Below are 21,503 nucleotides of genomic sequence, written 5' to 3' on the forward strand. Positions count from 1 at the left end.
TTGTGACTTTGCATGAACTACTAACATCATTTACTTTTACCCCCATTCCACTATCTACTCTGGCACTCTGGTTCCCATCCCCCTGCAAATCTAGTTTAAACCCTCCCCAATAACACTAGCAAACCTCCCTGCAAGTATATTGGTCCCCTTGTAGTTCAGGTGTAACCCATCTCTTTTGTACAGGTCCCACCTGCCCCAGAAGAGGTCCCAATGATCTAGAAATCTGAAACCCTGCCCCCTACACCCGTTTCTCAGCCACGTGTTCATCTGCCAGAGCATCCTACTCTTAACCCTCACTGGCACGTTGTACGGGCAGCAATCCAGAGATCACTAACCTCGAGGTCCTGTTTTTCAACTTCCTACCAAGCTCTCTGTACTCGCTCTTCAGGACCTCCTGACTCTTTCTATCTATGTCATTGGTATCGATGTGTACCACGACATCTGGCTGATCACCCTCCCACTGCAGAATGCTGTGCCTGCGATCAGAGACATCCCTGACCCTAGCACCCGGGAGGCAACAAGCCATCCTGGAGTCTCTGTCACGACCACAGAACCTCCTGTCTGTACCCCTGACTATGGAGTCTCCTATCACTACCGCTCTCCTCTTCTTCCTCCCACCCATCTGCACTGCAGAACCAGACTCAGTGCCAGAGATCCGGCTGCCACAGCTTGACCCAGGTAAGCCACCCCCCCAACAGTATACAAATCAGTATACCTGTTTTGGAGGGGAATGGCCACAGGGGAACCCTGCACTACCTGCCCTTTCCCTTTCCCTTGCCTGACTGTAACCCAAATACCTGTGCCCTGTTCCTTAGGTGTAACTACCTCCTGGAAGCTACTATCTATAAACTGCTCAGTCTCCTGAATGATCCGGAGGTCATCCAGCTCCAGCTCCAGTTCCCTAACGCGGTCCGTTAAGAGCTGCAGCTGGATGCACATCTTGCAGATATCGTTGTCACTTCCCACATCCTGCAAGAGGAGCTTTCCAACATCCTGCCTGGAATATTCTCTAGTCTGAACAAAAAAAAAGAAGAAAAACAGAAACTTATCGGAACCTACCCTCGCCTCTGCCTGTTTCTCGCCGAAGCCTGATTGAGCCAAAGTCGTCCCACTCCGACTCAGTCCACTCCAATGATGGCTGCTGTATATGGCGGTCTTTCTTTTAAACCTTGGCGTGCTACATCACACGCCTGCGCAGTCTAGCCTCTTTTCCCCGATCAGTTAAAGAAAAGAAAAAATGGCCTTCCCTCCGCGATGCTTCAGTCTTCCACTCTCAGCTTCTTGCTTTGATTGAAAATTTACAGCAGGAAATTTAATTGCATTATGAAAAGTGCATTGTGCATGCTGGCTGCACAATGTTCAATTTAATTTGCATCAGCTCAGAAATGAACAAGTCCAAACCTCTGTGAACCAAACTTGCAGATTCAGGCTTTGGTTGATAAATAACAGGTGGTAAAGAAACCCAGGTTGCACAAATTTCATAGAGATATAAGAAAGAGTAGCAGGGGTAGGTCATTTGGCTGAGTTTTACCTCTCCGCTATTTTCCTGCACGAACATGATAACTTGATTCCCCTAATACTTAACAAAAATCTATCCATTTCTCTCTGAGCCTGCATCTTATTGGGTAGTGAATTCTAAAACTACACCACCTACTAGAGGAAGCAATTTGTTGACATCTTTAGTCCTGAATTGCTGATCACATAATATGAGACAGCAACTCCTGACTCTGTAAATGTCTCAAATGGGAAACATCAACACCACGTCCACCCTGCTAGTCCTTTAAGAATTTTGTATATTTTAATGAGATCACTTGTATCTCCAAACTCAAGAGGTTACAGGCCGTGCCTGCTTAATCAAACCCTGTGCCAAAAATCTATCTTTTCAGGAATCTATCTACTCAACTTGTCTTACATTACCTTTATTGCAAATTCATTTATCTATGGGTGGCAGGGTAGAGCCATATCTGTGCCATAGGACCTCCTTCTCTCCGCTAGCCTGCAGGTCACCCTTGGGCAAGGCACAGCACCCACTTAGCCCCAAGATCAGGGTCACATAAAACCATGGGAGCAGGTGGAGGATGGTTGAAGAAGCAGCTGGTGCACATCATAAGTCCTGGTCATGTGACCACTGTCGCCAGGCAGATAATTTCTGAGGAGTATTAATAATGGCTGGGGTCACCCGTCTTGTAAAGACACTGCCCAGGAGGAGGCAATGGCAAATCACTGGTGTAGAAAAATTTGCCAAGAACAATCATGGTCAAAAGACAATGATCGCCCATGTCATACAACATGGCACATAATGATGATGATGATATATCCACATGTTTTTCAGTGAAGCTTTTAAGGTTGCACATGGGAATCTACTCAGAGCTGCACACAATATTCCTTTTGTCCTTTGTATTTCAATATTCCATTGGCCTCTATATAATTGAGATAAGACAATCCTACTCCTTTCCTCAAATCCTCTTGCAAAAAAAACCCCCAATACACTGTTCACCATGTACCTGCTTCTTGAATTTCAGTGATTCATGTTCAAGGCTAGCAGGTCCTTCTGAACACCAACACCTTTCAATCTCTCACCACTTAAAAATACATCATAGTTTTCTACAAAGTGCATGACCTACAATATATTCCATCTGCGATGACCAGACCCATTCACCTTGCCCATCTATGTCCTCATGAAGCCTATATTCTATAAGCTACTCTCATGCAAGTCTTTCTCTAAAGAAATACAAGAGACAAACAACCAAACCTTTATATTCAGGCAGCATATGTGGAAAGAGAAACAAGTATATTTTCAGGTTGATAGCATCTCAACAAAAACTTAATCATTCTAATGAAATGTTATTCATGTGATATCATAACTCTTTTTTCTTTACATATACTGTATGCTATTTGACCTGCTGAATATTTCCTTCATTTCTATTTTTATTTTGGATTTCTGGCATCTGTAGCTTTGCTGTCCAGTCCTAATTTGACTATTCCAATTCTATCCAAGTCAGAATCTTTGTTTCTCATTACATTTTAATTCAAACCTAAGTAATCCATTCACACTGACTCTACTCTACTGGTACCCCCAATGCTACAGCTTCAAGCTTCATGTCTGTTTTTAAAGCTGTGACTCATAGTTAAACTCTTGGCTTTGAAGTAAAAGTCCAGTGTGGGTTGATGCTTAATGGATGAAGAATGTGGTTGCACAAGAAGAGAAAAAAAGGAATGGTCATTTTGGCTATGACCAAAGATGGAATCGATTGGGTTTGCATTCTTTGGAGCATAGATGGCTGACGAGGGACTGGATGAATGTATACAAAATTGTAAGGAATGGAGATAAGATAGTGGGAAGCTGCTTAATATTTTACTGGTGTCTATGAGCAAATTGTATAGCTTCAAGGAGTTGGAGATTGAGGGGATTTGAGGTAGAATTTAACCCAGATAGTTGAAGTGTGGAATACACTGTGTATGTGTCACAGTAAATATTAAGATGCTTAGGAAAAGTACAGCTGGGGTGTAACTATATATAACTACATATAGTTATATAACTATAACTTGATGAACATGGTTGGTTGAAAGGTATGTTTCTGTGCTGTTTCATTCTATAACTTTAATTTGTGGTTCAATGCCAAATTTCTTTTGCCCAGGATCACAAGAAATAGCTTAGCATATAAAGGTGTCATTTAAATATTTGTTTGCTCACTTCTGCATTATGTAACGTTACAAACTATTCCATTTTTTTAAAAAATTGTTGCTTTTCACGAGTGGCAAACAACACGTAACCCAAGCAGGTAGAGTAGTAATCCTAATTAACGCGTGCGCAGTCTTGAGCCACAAAAGGGCAGGTCCGCCACTGGGACGCATGCGCATTAACGATCCGGGCTGGGCAGGTCTCCGCGGCGACGCCTGCGCATAGGTAGCTCTGTCTGTTAGTTTCGTGCTGACGCATCCAGAGTGCGGCCAGCGAGTGAGCGAGCGGTGATTGGTGGGTTCCGGTTCGACGAAGCATCGCCGCCGACTGGCTCTTCATCGTTGCCGCCGCTGCCGCCGCCGCCTGAGTGCGGAGTTCAAGTGAGCAGCATACCGAGAGGGGGCGGACCGGCATCGCAGCGCACGGCGGGGCCAAGTGGTAAAATGGTCTAAATAACGGCGGGTTGAAATACAAAAAATCCTTTGCCTCCATGCAAATAATTCCTGGGGCTCGGCCTGGGCTTCGAGGGAGCAGCAACATCCCGAGACAAGGAGCCTTGGACTGTGGATTATCAGGGTTTTAAGCCAGTGAGAAAGAGAAGGTGGGGTCGTGAGAAGGATAGCGGAGCCCATCAGCCTGCTCTGCTCGGCTGTTTCAGTATAAATTGGCTTCATCGGCGACGGCTACAATTTTTCATTGTGTCTTATGTGTTGAATCCTTTCGCCGATCCACACGGGGACAGTTTTATTAATTTCTCCGATTGGAGACTTTTTAACTTCGCATTTTCATTCTTAAATTTTCTGATTTTTAATTATCGACCATGGCCGACGACGACGTCCTGTTTGAAGATGTGTATGAGCTGTGTGAAGTGATTGGCAAGTAAGTGTCTTTTAAATGTATTAAAGTAGAAATAAAACTGCACTTAGAAAATGATGTCTTTGATAATGGATTTCATTCGTGGATTTACAAGGGAGGCCTCCTCTTTCCAATGGATTACTGGGCAAAACCGATTTGTTTTTTTACAGTCCACCAAAACAATTTTGAATTTAATTTCAACAAAATATATAAGCTTTGGATCCAGAAGCAAATCATGTTTATTTAAAAACGATTTTTAATGTGGTGGACCTGTCGATATAGATGTTTATATTTACTTTTCCAAAAACTGAAATTAAGAATGAATTTGGAAACGTTGCAATGACTGGATATAATCTTTTGCATCTGAATGATATTGTGCTTTCTTGTGGAGTGGTGCAGCAAATTAATTTTCCCATATAATAATAATAACAGGTTCTTTCTCGGAAAAGATAAAAATTTCTACTGCTAGCTCCTGCTTTGATATCCGACATTATAATGTGAGTCAAAAGCGTATTGTTTTGATAGCTTTTAATGGACCATACCATTTCTCTGAACTGAATTTAAGAATACTCTTTGCCAGAACAGAAAAAATTACACTAGTGAAGTCGTTGTCCTAGTGCAATTCATTTATATTATATAACGATGACTGTAGTACATCAGCAAACTTTTAATTGTTTCAAATTTTTATTAAACTTATGCCATTCGGGATGGATCGAACTGCTTTTTAAAATTCTCGATCATGGAGTTTGTGCATTTACGACCATAAATACACATTTTGAATCTCATTTACGTTTTCATTTAGAGCTTTCTGGAGAAATATTTACTTTTAATTATGACCCATATGTTGCAATTGCTTTCTGTTTTCATTGGCTTATAGAACACATTTGCAGCGTTGGAGGATATGCTTGTGTAGTAATTGAAAATAAAGTTTATTATGTCTTGAAATGTGTATTTTCAGGTATTTTGTTTGATTTGTTTAGGTATTCACTTTCTTGAAAATAACCTGTGAAGATTGCTGATCCAAGCAATTTGTACTGAAAGCTCCGAAACAGTGATCAATTATCAAAATACTATTAAAGTTCTCAAAATACCTGTTGGATATACTTTTTTTAAACTTTGCTGTTCGAAGTGTACAAATACTTTGTATTTGAAACGTATGTAGCAGATTCAATTAACATAACATTGAATAATTCTTGTGCATAATTTCGATAGGCAGTCTCTCTATCCACATTTCTCTTTGAAATACGTGCCAATAAACCATTAGTTTGTTTTTAGTTCCAGATGTGACTTCCTTCTGTATGGTTGAGAGGGTACCATTACAAAGGTGTACATGTTTTTGTTATAGTCATGCCTTGACAAGTAATAATATCTGGAATATTTTTGTGTTCCTGTGAAATGGTAAAAAGTCTTGCATTGAAATAGTATTTTAAAATTTCATATAATCAAAATTGAGCAATTAAATGCTATTGCACTCACTGTTGTAATGTCCACATTCAAATGCAGTTTCCTTTATATACACAATTAAACTTTTCCATCAAATTCCTTTTGATTGTATAATAGAATCAAGGCATGATTACAGCACAATGAGCCCACTTAGCTCATCATGTAGCAATCACAGTTACTGCTAAGTGTTTGCTTTATAATTTTTGCCCTGTCAATTGTGGTATAAATTTGGTCTAAATAAATGTGTTTTGTTGTCTTTTGGCAGATGCAAGTATGATGTTTACGAGATTTACAATTTTAGTTCTTAAATTTGACTTCTCTAACTTTGTTTTAATCTTTAAGCAAACTCTGCAGTAAATGACAGTATCTTGAATTTCTCTTCATCATTAGTAACCACAATTTGAGCAGTTCTGATGTTGCCACAGAGAATTCCTTTTGCATCTCCCAACACGTTTTTTTTTCTGATCTTTGTGAACTCCTTAACCTACCTCTTTGAACACAATTTATCATGTATCCTAATGTTTACATTTTTTTGTCCAATATCTGGTTATTTCTAAAGATTTTTGTGAGGATTTTACTGCATATGAACTGTTGAAAAAATATTTGTATTAAAAACTCGGTCTTAAGCCTTTGAAATAAGCTTGAGGATTTTCAGTTGTTTTTTCCATGAAGGAAAAAATTTTGGTCAGTTTAATACTGGATTGTGTTTATAGAGTTACAGGTGCAGTCATTCAAGACAAAGTTGAATCTTGTGGGGAAAATGATAGGATTGCAGAGACAGATGGCATAAAGAGTTGAATAAGCTTATCAAAATGTTTCTTTTGTCAACCAGAATAATTACAAATCTTTGTGCACTTCTTATCCTATCTCCTGTAGGAGACAAATTGTCAAATGACATCTTTTATAAACCTACGAATTCCCACAGTTATCTTGACTATATCTCTTATCACCCTCTTTTCCCTTTTCTCAGTTCCTTTGCCTCCACCACATCTGTTTCTAGAAATTCAGGCTTCCTTTCCAGAAAATTCAGAGATTTTCTTCTTCAAAGATCGGGGTTTCCCTTCCTCCACTCTTGATGCTGCCCTCACCCATGTCTCCTCCATTTCCTGAATGTCTGCATTCACCCCATCTTCCCACCGCTTTTACAGTGACAGTTCCTCTTGTCCCACCTCATGAGCCTCCTCGTCCAACACATCATCCTCCACAGCTTCCAACATCTCCAAAGGGATCCTACCACGAAACATATTTTTACCTCGCCTATCCCCAGTCTGCTTTCCATAGGAATCGCTTCCTCTGCAATTCCTTTGTCCATTTGTTCCTCCCACCAGCACACCCCTGCAAGCAGCTTAATCTGCCCACCTGGCTACACCTGCCCATTCACCTCCATTCAGTGCCCCCAAGCAGTCCTCCAGGTGAGGCAGCACTTCACATGTGAATCTGCTAGGATCATCTATTGTGTCCAATGTTTCTGATGTGACCTGCTACATTGGTGCGACCCATCATCAATTGGGGGACTTGTTAAACGAGTACCTCCACTTCATCTGCCAAAGTAGAACTTCTCGGTGGCCAAATATTTTAATTCTGATTCCTGTTCTGACATGTCAGTCCAAGACATTTTCTCGTGCCAAGATGAGGCCACACTCAGGGGTGGAGGAGAAACACCTGATATTCCAATCTGGGTAGCCTCCAAGCTGATGGTATGAGTATCAGTTTCTCCTAGTATAAAAATTGTTTTTCCCTCCCTCTCTCTCCACTCCTATTCCCCATTTTGGCCTTTTTACCTCTTCTCACTTACCTATCATTTCCCCAGGGTCCCCTCCTCCTTCCCTTTCTCCTATATGGTCCATTCTCTTCTATCAAATTCCTTCTTCTTCAGCCCTTTTCCTTCCACCCACTTGGCTTCACCTATCACCTTCTAGCCAGATACCTTCTCTTCTCTCTCCCCCCCCCCCCCCCCCCAACACTTTTATTCTGGCTTCTTTCCCCTTTCTTTTCAGTCCTGAAGAAGGGCCTCAGCACGAAATGTTGACAGTTTATTCATTTCCACAGATGCTGTCTGACCTGAGTTCCTCCAGCATTTATGTGTATCTTTGGATTTCCAGCATCTGCAAGCTTTTTCATGTTTATAACTATTGATTTGATTTTTAATGTGCATTTCATTGTAATGAGATTACATCTTTGTTCATTTGCAACTCAATTTTTTTCATTGCATCCTTAAAATGTTTAAAATCTTGTAGACATTATGTCCATCAGATTGGCTTGGTACGTGCAGGAAGGAGTGATGCTAAGCTTCAGGTGCTCCTTCAGTAATGTGATTGTAAATGGTATGCAGTGAAACAGTTATTTCTCTGTAATGTCACCACCATTGCACTTTTAAAATACAGTCAAATCTTTCTGTTTTTGATTCTGGAAAGTGAACAATACTTTTATCTTTAAAGGCTTGGTTGCATTGCTGACAGAACTCTGAAAATTTCAATTGACACTTGGTATGCTGAATTGCAAGAAGTCAGCTTCAGCATGTGGGCTAAGAAGTTCAGAGTGAACTTCAGAAAGTAGACTCAGATGCTTGTCTGGTAATCCTAAAATAAAAGGAAGAGAAATACAGCAGAGAGGGGATTCAGATTGATCTCATTAGAGGAAGTGAAACGAAAGTCCATATACAGAGCTGGTCAAGCATTGCCTAGATTGACTAGGATAGTAGATGGAAGAGAGGGATGGTGTAGTCAGTGTGACAAAGACTGGAGAGATTTGAGATGGGCTTTAAAAATAACATGCTGCACTTGAGGTGATAATTTATGGCCTCTGGAGCTACTTCAGTTCTTTGGCACAAAATTGCAGAGGCTTACACGTGAGGTAAGATGGCAAGAATTTGGGAGACAACAGGAGCCTTCAAGAAGAAATGGAAAATTGTGTTTGTAATGGGAGTACAGTTAGACGAGAAGCTAGACTGGACTGCCAACACAGATGCCTTGTGCAGGAAGGCACAGAGTCGACTGTACTTCCTAAGAAGGTTGGCGTCATTCAATGTCTGTAGTGAGATGCTGAAGATGTTCTATAGGTCAGTTGTGGAGAGCGCCCTCTTCTTTGTGGTGGCGTGTTGGGGAGGAAGCATTAAGAAGAGGGACGCCTCACGTCTTAATAAGCTGGTAAGGAAGGCGGGCTCTGTCGTGGGCAAAGTACTGGAGAGTTTAACATCGGTAGCTGAGCGAAGGGCGCTGAGTAGGCTACGGTCAATTATGGATAACTCTGAACATCCTCTACATAGCACCATCCAGAGACAGAGAAGCAGTTTCAGCGACAGGTTACTATCGATGCAATGCTCCTCAGACAGGATGAAGAGGTCAATACTCCCCAATGCCATTAGGCTTTACAATTCTACCGCCAGGACTTAAGAACTTTTTAAAAGCTATTATTAATGCTTTTTGAGATAGTGATTTAGATGCATATCATATTTTTTACTGAGTTAAGTATTGTATGTAATTAGTTTTGCTACAACAAGTGTATGGGACATTGGAAAAAAGTTGAATTTCCCCATGGGGATGAATAAAGTATCTATCTATCTAATGGTAGTTTCAAAATCAGAAAAATTGGTCGATGTCTTGGACATGATTCATAAGGAACTGGGGTATCGTTGAAGAAGATAAAGGTTGTACAGTTCTTTACCTTGTAAAATAAATTGGATTGCTAGATTAAAAATCGATATTGATCAGCAATTTATTGGAAGTAGGCATGATAGATAAGTGTATGGTGATAGCTGGGGATGGCATTTGCAGTTCAAGTAGTTGAGCAGACTTTGACTTTAGTGGTAAATGGTCTGGTATTGGAGTGCTGAACTGTTTTTTTTCTGGATGCATTCAAATCTGTAATCCCTGAATTTGAGAAATGAAGACTAGTCACTGGCAGGAAAAAGACCAGTATGTTTGAGGGAAAGAAAGTTGTTTTTTTTAATGAGGACCAGATGATCAAAGTCAAAGGAAGAATTGTTTGGTCAAATGGTCTCCTGTGCATGTATCAAGGCAGGTAAATGTCTATTATAATTCAAAGGCTATATATTGGGAGTTTTAAATAACTGCTGTATTGACTTGAGACAGGTAGTTTGAAAATAGATGTGGATGATGAAATTGTTTAATATGGTTGAGACCATAAATGTGGAAGTAAGTTTTCAGGGGTGGAGCTGAGCTTGTTTGGGGAGGAGATAGCAAGTAGATGGATGGAAGTGAAATAAGAGGGCAAGCAGAGTTGTGCTGACATTTGAAAAATATTAGTAAGGAATAATGTATTGATGGATATCTTCATATGATACTTGGGTTGAGTGAGAAAGAATAAATATTTTGAACAAGAGGCTGGAACAAATCTTCAGAGAAGGTATCACCAGAGGATTAGGAAAGAGTTGTATTTTCGCCTTAAAGTTACCCATGTGGAACAAATATTTTGGGAGATATGTTATCAAATTAGAAAGTTGCAAATAATTTTTGCATCAAATGATTATACACTGGGTCTGCTCATGAGTCATGGGACCTTCAATGTACCACATGATGATTAGCATAAAGCCCTGACTTGGCAAATGAAGAATTTGTGGATGGTGGACCGTGAGCTGTCTTCTAGTTAGCTGTGTTTCTATTATGTAGCGTTTGGTATGATTCAATCCTAGCTGGCTGATGGTGCAGTGACATCTGCACTGGTCTTCAAGGCGGGTGGTCCTGGGGGTTCGAATCTGGCTGGCTTCTTGCACACTTTCTATTCATGCTGGGTTGAGCGTTATGCTAGCAACTCAGCCTTGTTTTAAAAAAATAAACAGACAAATGCTAAAAAAAATGATAAGGTTGCTGTCCGATGCACCACAAAGTGCAGAGAGGAATATTATTACGAATTTTCAGTGGTGACTGGATTATGTAGAAAAACAGATTCTATCAATGAAACTAATAACTGGGAATGCTGAACAGTGCATGACAGCAGTTAATAATTTAATCTATAATGATAGATTTTAACTTTTAATTTATTGTTGGTATTGTAGCGGTGTGCTACACGCAGCGCTAAAATAACGACACGGAGTCGATAAACTGCAATTAAAGATGATTTTATTCGAACTTCACAGCCTTGCTTTAAAGCCTCCCTCATCCCGCCCTCCCTGGGCGCGGATGCTCTAAGGGACACGTACTCACAAACCCCCTTTGTTGCGGACCTGGCCTTTGTGCCTGCGCGCTGGCTATTTGTGAGCCGGTTCGAGTGCGCTAGGAAGTGGGTCGCCACAGTATTACATTTGCATCTATAAATTGTGGGTGCAAATCTCATTAGAGATTTGAACACATCTCAGTTGAGCTACTGTTGGAAAAGCAATAAGATAACAAATTTGAAATTGTAGTCTATATTAATGGATTCAGGTGGATCTAAAAGATCTGTGACACAATTTTGAAGTATAAAAAGAGGAAAATGGCATTATTTTTGGGTCAAGATATATTTGTTTAACAACAGGTATATCTATTTACTGAGTAGCATCTTTCAGCCATCATCCCAGATTTTTCCATGACTTTTGGAAAGTCCTGTTCTACATTCATATTGGAAGGAAGTGGTATTGTGGTCTCAAGTGAGTAACCAGTTATTATCCAGTAACCAGTAAAACATCCTTGCACTAGTGCTAGCATATCCTTTTCTAAAGAATAATGACCCGAAAGTACACTGTACTCTGATCTAAATAACATTTATCTAAATCTGTTTGCTCTTGTATTCTGTGTGTTGACCATCAAGGGTAAATGTCCTGGATATCACCTTGACTATATCATTTACTTGCTGGTCAGTGGATTTTCACACCAAAATTTGTCTGTTCCTCGACATTTATGATTTATTCCCTTGTTTCCCTCCTCAACTGCATTATCTTGCTTCTCTGGATTGAAAGCTATTTGTCTTGTTTTGCCCATCTAAACACTCCTGTGTTATCTTTCTGCAAACTGAAACTTCCTTACTATCAACTACAGTAGCAATTTAGTATCATTAATACACATCTTAATCATGCTGATCTATCAAATTATTTAGGAATATAAAAACAAGCATGGGGAATTTTGTCTCTTGAGATTGCTGCACCTTACAGTAATGTTCTGATTGACCTCGGCTCAGTTTATTTCATTTACGCATAACCATTTCCAATAGATCCCAAATCTATCTGTGTTAGCCTTGAATTGTTCAATTTCTGGGATAAAGAATTCAAAGCTTTAAAGACCCACTGAGAGAAGAAATCCCTCTATCTCCAACTTAAACAGGTGACCTCTTATTTTGTGTTTATGTTCACTTGTTCAAGCCTGCTCAGAGTTGTTGGTTTCAATAAAAGCACTAGATCCCTTTTCAAAATAATCTTTCTTCTAAACTACAGACTGCATAGTCCTCAGAGGTGTCTGACGACCTCCAAATCATACAATGAACTCACTTTTCTGAATTTCCAATGTAAATATATATTTCAATAAACAAAAAGTTCTTCAGATGCTGGAAATCCAGAGCAACATGCACAAAATGCTGGAGGAACTCAACAGGACATGTGGCATCTATGGAAATGAATAAACAGTTGACATTTCGGGCTGAGGTCACCCTCTGGACTGGAAAGGAAGGGGGAAGATGACCAAATTTAAAAAAAGAATGTGGGGTAGTGGGAGGAGGAAGTGGTAAGAGGTCAGAGTGGGCAATAGAAAAGAGCGAAGTAAAGCCAAATGCAAATTGGAAGAACAGAGCCTCATTCTGCTTGGCTGGCCGACAGCTTAATGCTCTGCACATTTAATTTTATAATTACAGCTAACCAACACCCCCTATGTTCCTTCCCTTCTCCTACCTGTCTACCCACTGCCTTCCCCCTTTGTTCTCCTTTTCCTTTCCTTACTCTGCCCCTCCCAGATACCTACTCATTACCCTTTCCCACTTGATTCCAGCTGCCTGTCAGCCACATAACTCTCCACCTGACTTTTTCTGCGGTTTGTCTCATCTGCCAGCCTTTGTCTCACCTCTCCATTGCATTTCTGGCTTCCCACACTCTCCGTGCGATGCAGAGTCTCAAATGAAGACATTGACCATCCTTTTGCCTTTGTGTCCACAGATGAGCAGCATCTCAAGGTTGAAGGATGAATGTACCTTGAACTGTGAGATGCTGATCAACCTATTGAGTTCATCCACCAGTTGTTCCTTTAGATTTCAGTGTCTGCAGTTGCTTGGATCTTTTGTTTCAAAAACATCTTATTTAGCATGTGGTAATGAGCAACATGATGGCGCCCATGAGGTTTTAACTTCTACTTTATAACTAATGTGTAATGGCTACTCCTATTGGTAATAATATTTGGATCCCAGTTGTTTTCAATTTGTATTAATTACCTAGGCCAAAAATAATAGCAGCGATGTCACAGCAACACACACAAAATGCTGGAGGAACTTGGCAGGCCAGGCAGAATATATTGAAAAGAGCACTGTCGATGTTTTGAGGTGAAAACCTTTGGCAGGTCAGTAACCCTGTCAGATTTGATTGTCTGTGATCATCCTTCAGGATCAATAATGACTTGCTTATGCTCCAGGACAAGAGTGCCTGGCAGGACTATTGGGTGGTATCTGTGATTTGCTGTACCCCTGATGTTGTCTGAACTGTGTTCCTGATGACGACTTGCTGTTCTCAATATCCTCCCATATGCTCCTCCTTCACTTTGAGCGGCCCTAGAACGGAATTCTTAGAATCATTAGAGGTGTTGCATTTTTGCCATAAAGGCTTTTAGCTTATCCTTGAATCTTTTCCTCTATCAGCTTTGATAATCTCTTCCTGTTGCAGAGAGGCACTTGGACTAGGGAGTCACATGGGAGATATATGAATGACATGCCTGGTCAACAAAGTCTAGTAAGCATAATTCAGGACCACTAAAAAGAGCAGTCGATATAGATGATGACTTAAGGAAAGATATAAATTGGTTGTGACCAAATAACAATGCACAATTCAGATCTTCCCTTCAGGCAGCCCCTCAGAATCAGAATAATTCTTGTCTTCTCCATTGCTTTGAATCTGAATCAGTTTTAATATCAAAGCATATGTCATGAAATTTGCTGTTTTTCGGCAGCGGTACATTGCAATACGTAATAAAAATCTAAATTACAGAAAGAAAAATATTAAATTGAATAGGTAGTGAAAAAAGAGCTAGAGTACATGGGTTCATTGTCCATTCCCTGATCTGATGACAGAGGGGATTGAGCTGTTCCTGAAACTCTTCTGACTCCTGTACCACCACTTTGATGGAATAAGGAATGGCAAATGGGTTTCAACTAAGCTAAGTGTGAGCATCAAAATCTGGTTTAATATTAATGGAATATGTTAAATTTGTTTTGCAACTGCAGTACATTACAATACATAATAAAAACTATAAATTACAATAAGTACATATTTAAGAAAAGAAAATAAAGTACAGGCAGTCCCCGGGCTATGAACGAGATCAGTTCCTAAGTCTATCTTTAAGTCGAATTTGTAGTTAAGTCGGAACAGGTACATACGGTTCTTATTTAGCATTAGTTAGTCAAATGTTTGTCCCAAGCAATAACGTTAGCCTATCTTTCAATGCCTTATGCCCTGGTGCACTTTTTTCCTCTTTCGAAATGTAGGTCCTTTCAGGCATAAGCCAGTCTCGTCTACATTAAATACTCGGCCTGGCAAATAACCTCCTTCCTCAGTAATTTTTTTCAACATTTCAGGAAAATCACTCGCAGCACTTACATCGGTACTCGCTGCTTTACCTTGCGCTTTAATATCATGTAAATTTGCCCTCACTTTGGAACGATTGAACCAATCCCTATTCGCAACAAACTCTTCATCACAGTCACCTTCACTTGCTGCAAGTGCAGCTTTTAAGTCATTGAAAAGGCTTTGAGCCTTTTCTTGCACTAAGGTAAGGCTAATAGGCATATTACGCTGATTTTGATTGTCTAACAAATTATCAATAGCCTTTCCATTTCAGTAATTAAACCGTCAATGGAACAGAAACACTGCGGATTCAGCAGCCATCAAGGGTGGCAGGTTTTGAGCTCCCCCGGGTCCTAAAGTCCACCTGCACTGAGACAGGTTAAATGGGACAAGTGGGGGCGGTGCTGACTGGAAAAGGGTGGGGAGGGTCGGGGTGAATCTTGTTGAGAAAAATTTAAGCCAAATACAAAGTTACACACACAACACAGTGTTAACGGCAACGAGATCTGACTTAAAATGGCAGGCGGCGCTCTCCTTCCTCGAGCCAATGAAGTTTTAATATAATAGGCTTTATGGCAGTCCATTCGTAAGTACAAGTTGTCTGTAAGTTGGGCGTTCGTAACCCGGGGACTGCCTGTAATGCAAAAAGAGGAAAAATACTGAGGTAGTTTTCATGGGTTCATTATTCATTTAGAAATCTGGCAGAGACGAAGAAGCTGTTCCTGAAACATTGAGTGTGTCTCTTCAGGAAACATGAGAAAAGGGCATGTCCTGGATGATTGGAGGGTGGGGGGGGGGGGGTCCTTAATGATGGATGCCAACTTTTTGAGGGGTCCTGGATTCTGGGGAGGCGAGTGCCAGTGATGGAGCCAGTTGAATGTACAACTTTCTGCAGCTTTTTCAGATCCTGTCCAGTAGTCCTTCCATACCAAATGGTGATGCAACCAGTTAGAATGCCCTCCACAGTACATTGGTAGAAATTTGTAAGTCTTCAGTGACATACCAAGTCTCCACAAACTCCTAATGAAATATAGATGCTATTGTGCTGCCTTTGTGATTGCATCAGTATATTGGGACCAGGATAGATCTTCAGAGATGTTGACATCCAGGAACTTGAAACTGCTCACCCTTTCCACTACTGATCTCTCGATGGTATGTGTTCCCTTGACTTCTTCTGAAGTCCACAATTGATTCTTTAGTCTTATTGATGTTGAATACAAGGTTGTAAAATTAATTTGTAATTAAAGACTGTGAATTTAGATTGAGAAAATTAAAAATGAAAATTGCTAGGGGAAAAAAAATCTCGTCAGGCCAGACAGCATCTATGGAAAGTTAAACAGTTAATGTGTCAGGTTAAAGACCTCTTAATATGAATTATACTCTGAAGTAGCTGATGAGGCCAATGTAGAATCCACGTACTCTTTCACAAATTGTGCACAAAGTACATGAAGGAACAGGCTGCTGAGTACTATGGGAAATGCTGCAATCCTTTGTCCCTATGTTCCTGAAAGGCATTTGTTCCCAATGCCATCCTAATGTGCTCTCCATTTTGATTGGTGATAGGCAGGGATTCTCACAAATTAGTGATGGCAATCTGTGAGAACAACCCTGGATCATTTCCTCTACCTTGACAGGTCCTTGCTGTGATGGATCTTATAGTAGTGCATTTGTTTCAGGTTTCTGATATCATTAATGTGGCCTGTCCATGGCAGCCTACTGATATTTCGTGATGCTGTGGATGTCAGCCTGGGGTAACATGCTGAGATTGGTTCACTTATCCTGTCAGGAAGACGTTAGTGACAGCATTAGTGGTACGTCTCTAGTACATTGAGGTGCCTGCCGCTACAGCAAGGTGGGATCATTTGCCTGCTTCATCTTCAGGCATGTTTTTCACAGATGGTAAGATCACAGACAGCACAGCCTCCTAGAATTTCCCGTCTTCTGGATGACAGTAAGTGAAAGAGTCTGGATCAGCCATGACCCTGGAGGAGCTGACTGGGTCCATCTGTTCTCCTGGCATGAATAAAACTCCAAGAAGTGATGGTTTACCAGCATAGCTGTACTTTGCTTTGTGGGACTGGATGGGCCAGGACTTGTTGGAGATGTATAATACTGTGCTTCTGGCTGGCAGCATGTCACACTCCATGAGGGGAAGGGTATGGTTATCCTCATAAACAAGAAAAAAAGGGGGGGGAGGGGACATCAGGATTTGGAGATCCGTTTGCCTGTTGTATGTGGAACGTAAGATCCTGTGCAAGACCATTGCAAGCTGGGACAGATGACCCACCCATCACTGTGCTCTGCCTGGGAGGAAAATCTTTTGACAACCTTGCACTGCTCAGGGACTCCATCACTTGTATGAGGACAGAGGAGTAGATAATTGGTTAGCTTGGACTAAGAGAAGGCCTTCAATAGGATATCTCACACATACACATACAGTGCCTATAAAGTTATTCACCCTCTCCCCCCCCCCCCCCGGAAGTTTTCATGTTTTATTGTTTTACAACATTGAATTTAATTTGGCTTTTTGACACAGAAAAGACTTGCATGTCAAAGTGAAAACAAATTTCTACAAATAGGTCTGTGTGGACAGGTCTGTATCAGCTTTACACATCTGGACACTAGCTTTTCCCCATTCTTCTTTACAAAACTGCTCACACTCTGTCAGATTGCATGGGAATCATGAGCGAACAGCTCTTCAGCCACAAATTCTCAATTGGGTTGAGGTCAGGTTGCTGACTTGGCCACTCCAGGACATTAACTTTGTTGCCTTTAAGCTTTGGCTTATGCTTGCTGGAAAACAAATCTTCTCCCAAGTCGCAGTTCTCTTGCCAACTACATCAAGTTTTCTTCCAGGATTTCCCTGTATTTTGCTGCATTCATTTTACCCTCTACCTTCACAAGCCTTCCAGGGCCTGGTGTAGTGAAGCATCCCCACAGCATGATGCAACCACCACCATGCTTCACAGTAGGGATGGTGTGTTTTTGATGACATGCAGTGTTTGGTTTACGCCAAACATAGTGTTTAGTCTGATTGCCAAAAAGCTCAATTTTGTTTTCATCAGACCAAAGGCCCTTCTTCTAGATGACTCCAGAGTCTCCCACGTGCCTTCTGGCAAACTCTAGCCGAAATTTCATTTGCTTATCTTCAATGGTGGCTTTCTCTTTGCCACTGTTCCATAAAGTTGCAGCTGGTGAAGCACACGGGCAGCAGTTGTATGCACAGTCTCTCCCACCTCAGCCACTGAAGCTTGTAGCTCCTCCAGAGTTGTCATAGGTCTCTTGGTGGCCTCCCTCCCGATTCCCCTTCTTGCATAGTCATAGTTTTTGAGGACTGCCTGCACTAGACAGACTTCTAGCTGTGCCATATTCTTTTCTTGTATCCATCTCCTGACTTGTGCTTTTCAATAATCTTTTTACAGAGTTGCTTGGAGTCTTTTTTTTGTCTTTATGGTGTAGTTTTTGCCGGGATACTGACTCACCAGCAGTTGGACCTATCAAATGCAGGTGTATTTTTACTGCAATCATTTACTGCACATAGGTCTCCAAAACCAGATCTTCATTTAACTAATTATGTGACTTCTAAAACCAGCTGGCTCACCAGTGATGATTTGGTGTGTCATATTGAAGAAAGTGAATACTTTTGCAATCAATTATCTTGAGTTTTGTATTTGTAATTAGTTTAGATCATTTTGTAGAGATCTGTTTCCACTTTAACACAGATGAGTCTTTATCTGTTGATCAGTGTAAAAAGAAAAGCTGCCAAATTAAATCCACTGTGATTCAATGTTGTCAAACAATAAAACATGAAAACTTCCAAGGGGGGAGAATACTTTTTATAGACACAATACATGATGGACCTGCTCTTTAAAATGGGTTTGGGGTGTCAGAAACCTGTTTGTAAGCGACTGTAATCTGGGGAAGGATTGCAGTTTGAGGTCCTTCCACTACTGCACCTGGAGTGGCGGAGCTGGGTGGAGAAGCCTCTCAAACAATATTAAGGTTGTATCACACCATGAGCAATATGACTGGCATGATGTTATGTTTGTTTTTTTTTTCAAAAAAACATTACATAACTGTATCAACCAGGAATATATAAGTTTTTTTGCATTTTCTTCTTTATGTATATTTTTCTCAATTAAGTCTATTTCTTAAACAGTAGTTTCACAGGTGGGCAAAGACCTTGCTGCCATTATTGGAAACAATGATGGATTTCATCATTCTCGTGTGTTTGCTGAAGTTTTCTGGCGCCTTGGCCTTTACTTTTGGGAGCCATCTGATGTCGTGATGACTGGTTGGTGGAGGATCATTGCTTATCCATACTTCCATTCTTATCCAATACTTCAGTGAATGTTGCCTTGTAGCTTGGCCTCTAAGTATGCACCGATGCAAATGACAACTGTGTAATGCAGCTTGATGACCTGAAATTGAAATGGCCTTGCTGCTGCTGTGGTGGCAATGGAACACAACATTTGACTCATCAAGTTACTGATTTTTCTTCAAGCAGTTGCAATCCCCAAATCGTATTTAATACATAATTTCCAACCAGTGCAGAAGTTTTATGATATAAATGGAGAAAGAATAACAAAATACAGTGCAACTCTGATCACCCAGCTGCTCATTCCTTTGGTACTGGACTGGCAGATTTTCTGAAATATTAAGTAGTAAAAGTAAAGTAAATATAGGAAATTTAAAATACTGCAACAAAAAATTAAATATATAGAATCAATTTCTTCTTTAGAAGAGTTATAAATGCTTCAAATAATCAATAAAGGTAAATGATGTCAACAGAAAAATGAAGCATTCTAAATATGGTATTGTGACACCACACAGATATTTGCTCCCTATTCTTTCTCTTTAGATTTTAGGGTGTCTTGGTTTTCATAAATTTGCACTAGCAAACTTGGTTGGATGTACAAAATCTACTGTTGATTTTACAGTTTACTGGCTTTAGTTGTGGAACTTTCAACTTGTAGGTTGTCAAAGAAGTAGCCAGATTTCTCTGCCATTTTTAATGGTTTGAAGTCAGATTGAATTTGATAGCAATCATAAATTTCTGTTACACTTGTGTTTTTGTGGACTATCTAATGTGACCACTTCTGATACATTTTAAAATTGGAATGTGCAATAGTTTAATGCCTTTGTAGCTAACCGTGGTACTGTGGTTGCTCTGGAAAGTCAATAGCAATGAAATTTGGCTCCAGAGTGCCAATCCTTAGGGTGGCATAAACTGCCGAAAGAATACTGCCCAAAATTATGGGCAATTGTGCCATATGCCATATTACTAAGAGCATTAATGTTTATGCAGTAAAGTCTGCCAGAAGTAGTCAAAGTGGACAAATAATCATGTCAATTAGCATGCAATGCAAATTGACATCAGTGCTGTTTTTGGAGCTAACAGTTCTACTCTTCCCATGGCTGAGTTGTGAAATCAACAACTCGAAGTACTCCATCAACATTGTTTGAAGTAATCATAGAACACTGGAGATTAGTTCGTAATATACGTTTGGTATTGTTATCATACTTGATGCTGGTGTGTTATGTAATATCAAATGGTAAGGTTGTGGGACCTTCTTGGTCTTTGAGGTTTGTGCTTAAGCTAGTTACTATCAGCTTTAGTCTTCCAGTTGTATTCCTCTTCAAACCCATGAGACTGAGCAAAGGCCACATACAGCAGAGGAAAGGCCGCACACCATGCAGCAAGTTGTTAAAAGAGGAAGAGCTAAGGAGAGCTGCTAGCAAGAGATCAAATTCACCCCAGATACTCTGGCAACAATTCTCCCACTTCTCAGCAAAAAGCAATATGTTGGACATCTGCACCTCAATATGGATATCCTCATCTGCTAGAAATCTGCTGCCTATTCCAGTACAATTAGTGCTATAGCACCCTACTTTTTACAGTTATCAAGTTGACTGTGGCATCTTGAGTTTACAAATGTGGTTAATATATCCTGACTGAAGATGGAGATATTTGCAACAGCAATTTGCTGCAACAGAAGACAGTTTTACCATTTATTCTGGTCTGTGAGGTTCCATCCCCAGCATCTGGCAGCAGTCACATTTCTGATGTTCTCTGGTGGTTTGTCTTTGAGCTATTACTGTAAACTTATTGGCAGGTTACTGTGATGAAAATTTGTTATTGGCATGCATATCCAGAGGCAGGGCCTTGTATAGCAGGTTATTGGCATTCTGAAATGTTGCTTTGCTGTCTCAACTTCCTTGGACAAATTTTATTGGTCCGGCATTTTGCACAATCTTAAGACCAAGAGGTAGTTGTTCTTGTACTCAACTATGCAGTGCGTAAGAGCATTGGAATGTAAAAAGGTGACATTTGCATGCCCGTTCTGTGCTGGCTGACCTAGAAAAATGCAAAGCCCTATGCCATGGTGTGGGCTCCATGCTATTTATCATTTGAAAGAGACTCTCTAGTGACTAACGTAATGGTGTCCAACATTGGCTGCTCTTTTGGGTGGAGAAATACAAGTGCACCATCTTCCCTGATTATCATTGCTTGTTCCTGCTGTGTGGCACTTCTCATGAGAACAAGGGGATGGTGCCACTTTGTTTTGAAAAATCTGATTTTTGTCTGATTTGGCAACCAGATTAGTGGGCATGACCACGAATGTTAGGCTATCTCTTCTATAATCCTGTTCTCTTTCAAATAGTGATACCATATTGACACACTTCAATTTTTTGTGCTATCTCATTCATAGAAATAGAAAATTAGGAAATGATGGTTATACCCTTGCTGTATTCCCCTAGCTTTTTTAAATACCTCAGTACTTTTAATTAAAAATTTGTTAAATGCTAAATCCTTTCTCTGCCTCTATTGCC

The 21,503-nt window shown here is 40.4% G+C and overlaps 1 protein-coding gene across 12 annotated transcripts in view; it reads left to right on the plus strand.

The window, feature by feature from the left end:
- The first annotated feature begins 3,934 nt into the window (after positions 1 to 3,934).
- The window catches only part of caska (calcium/calmodulin-dependent serine protein kinase a), a 462,337-nt gene continuing 444,768 nt past the window's right edge, over positions 3,935 to 21,503 (plus strand). For 9 of the 12 annotated variants that reach the window (XM_073045522.1, XM_073045523.1, XM_073045524.1 and 6 more), the window contains exon 1: positions 3,935 to 4,561. In XM_073045522.1, coding sequence (XP_072901623.1) covers positions 4,503 to 4,561 — 59 coding nt within the window. In that variant the 5' untranslated portion in view covers positions 3,935 to 4,502. The remainder of the gene's footprint in view (positions 4,562 to 21,503) is intronic. The other 3 variants (XM_073045525.1, XM_073045527.1, XM_073045532.1) reach the window with 1 other exon arrangement.

This window comes from Hemitrygon akajei, chromosome 5, assembly GCF_048418815.1.
Source record: "Hemitrygon akajei chromosome 5, sHemAka1.3, whole genome shotgun sequence".
Taxonomy (NCBI): domain Eukaryota; kingdom Metazoa; phylum Chordata; class Chondrichthyes; order Myliobatiformes; family Dasyatidae; genus Hemitrygon; species Hemitrygon akajei.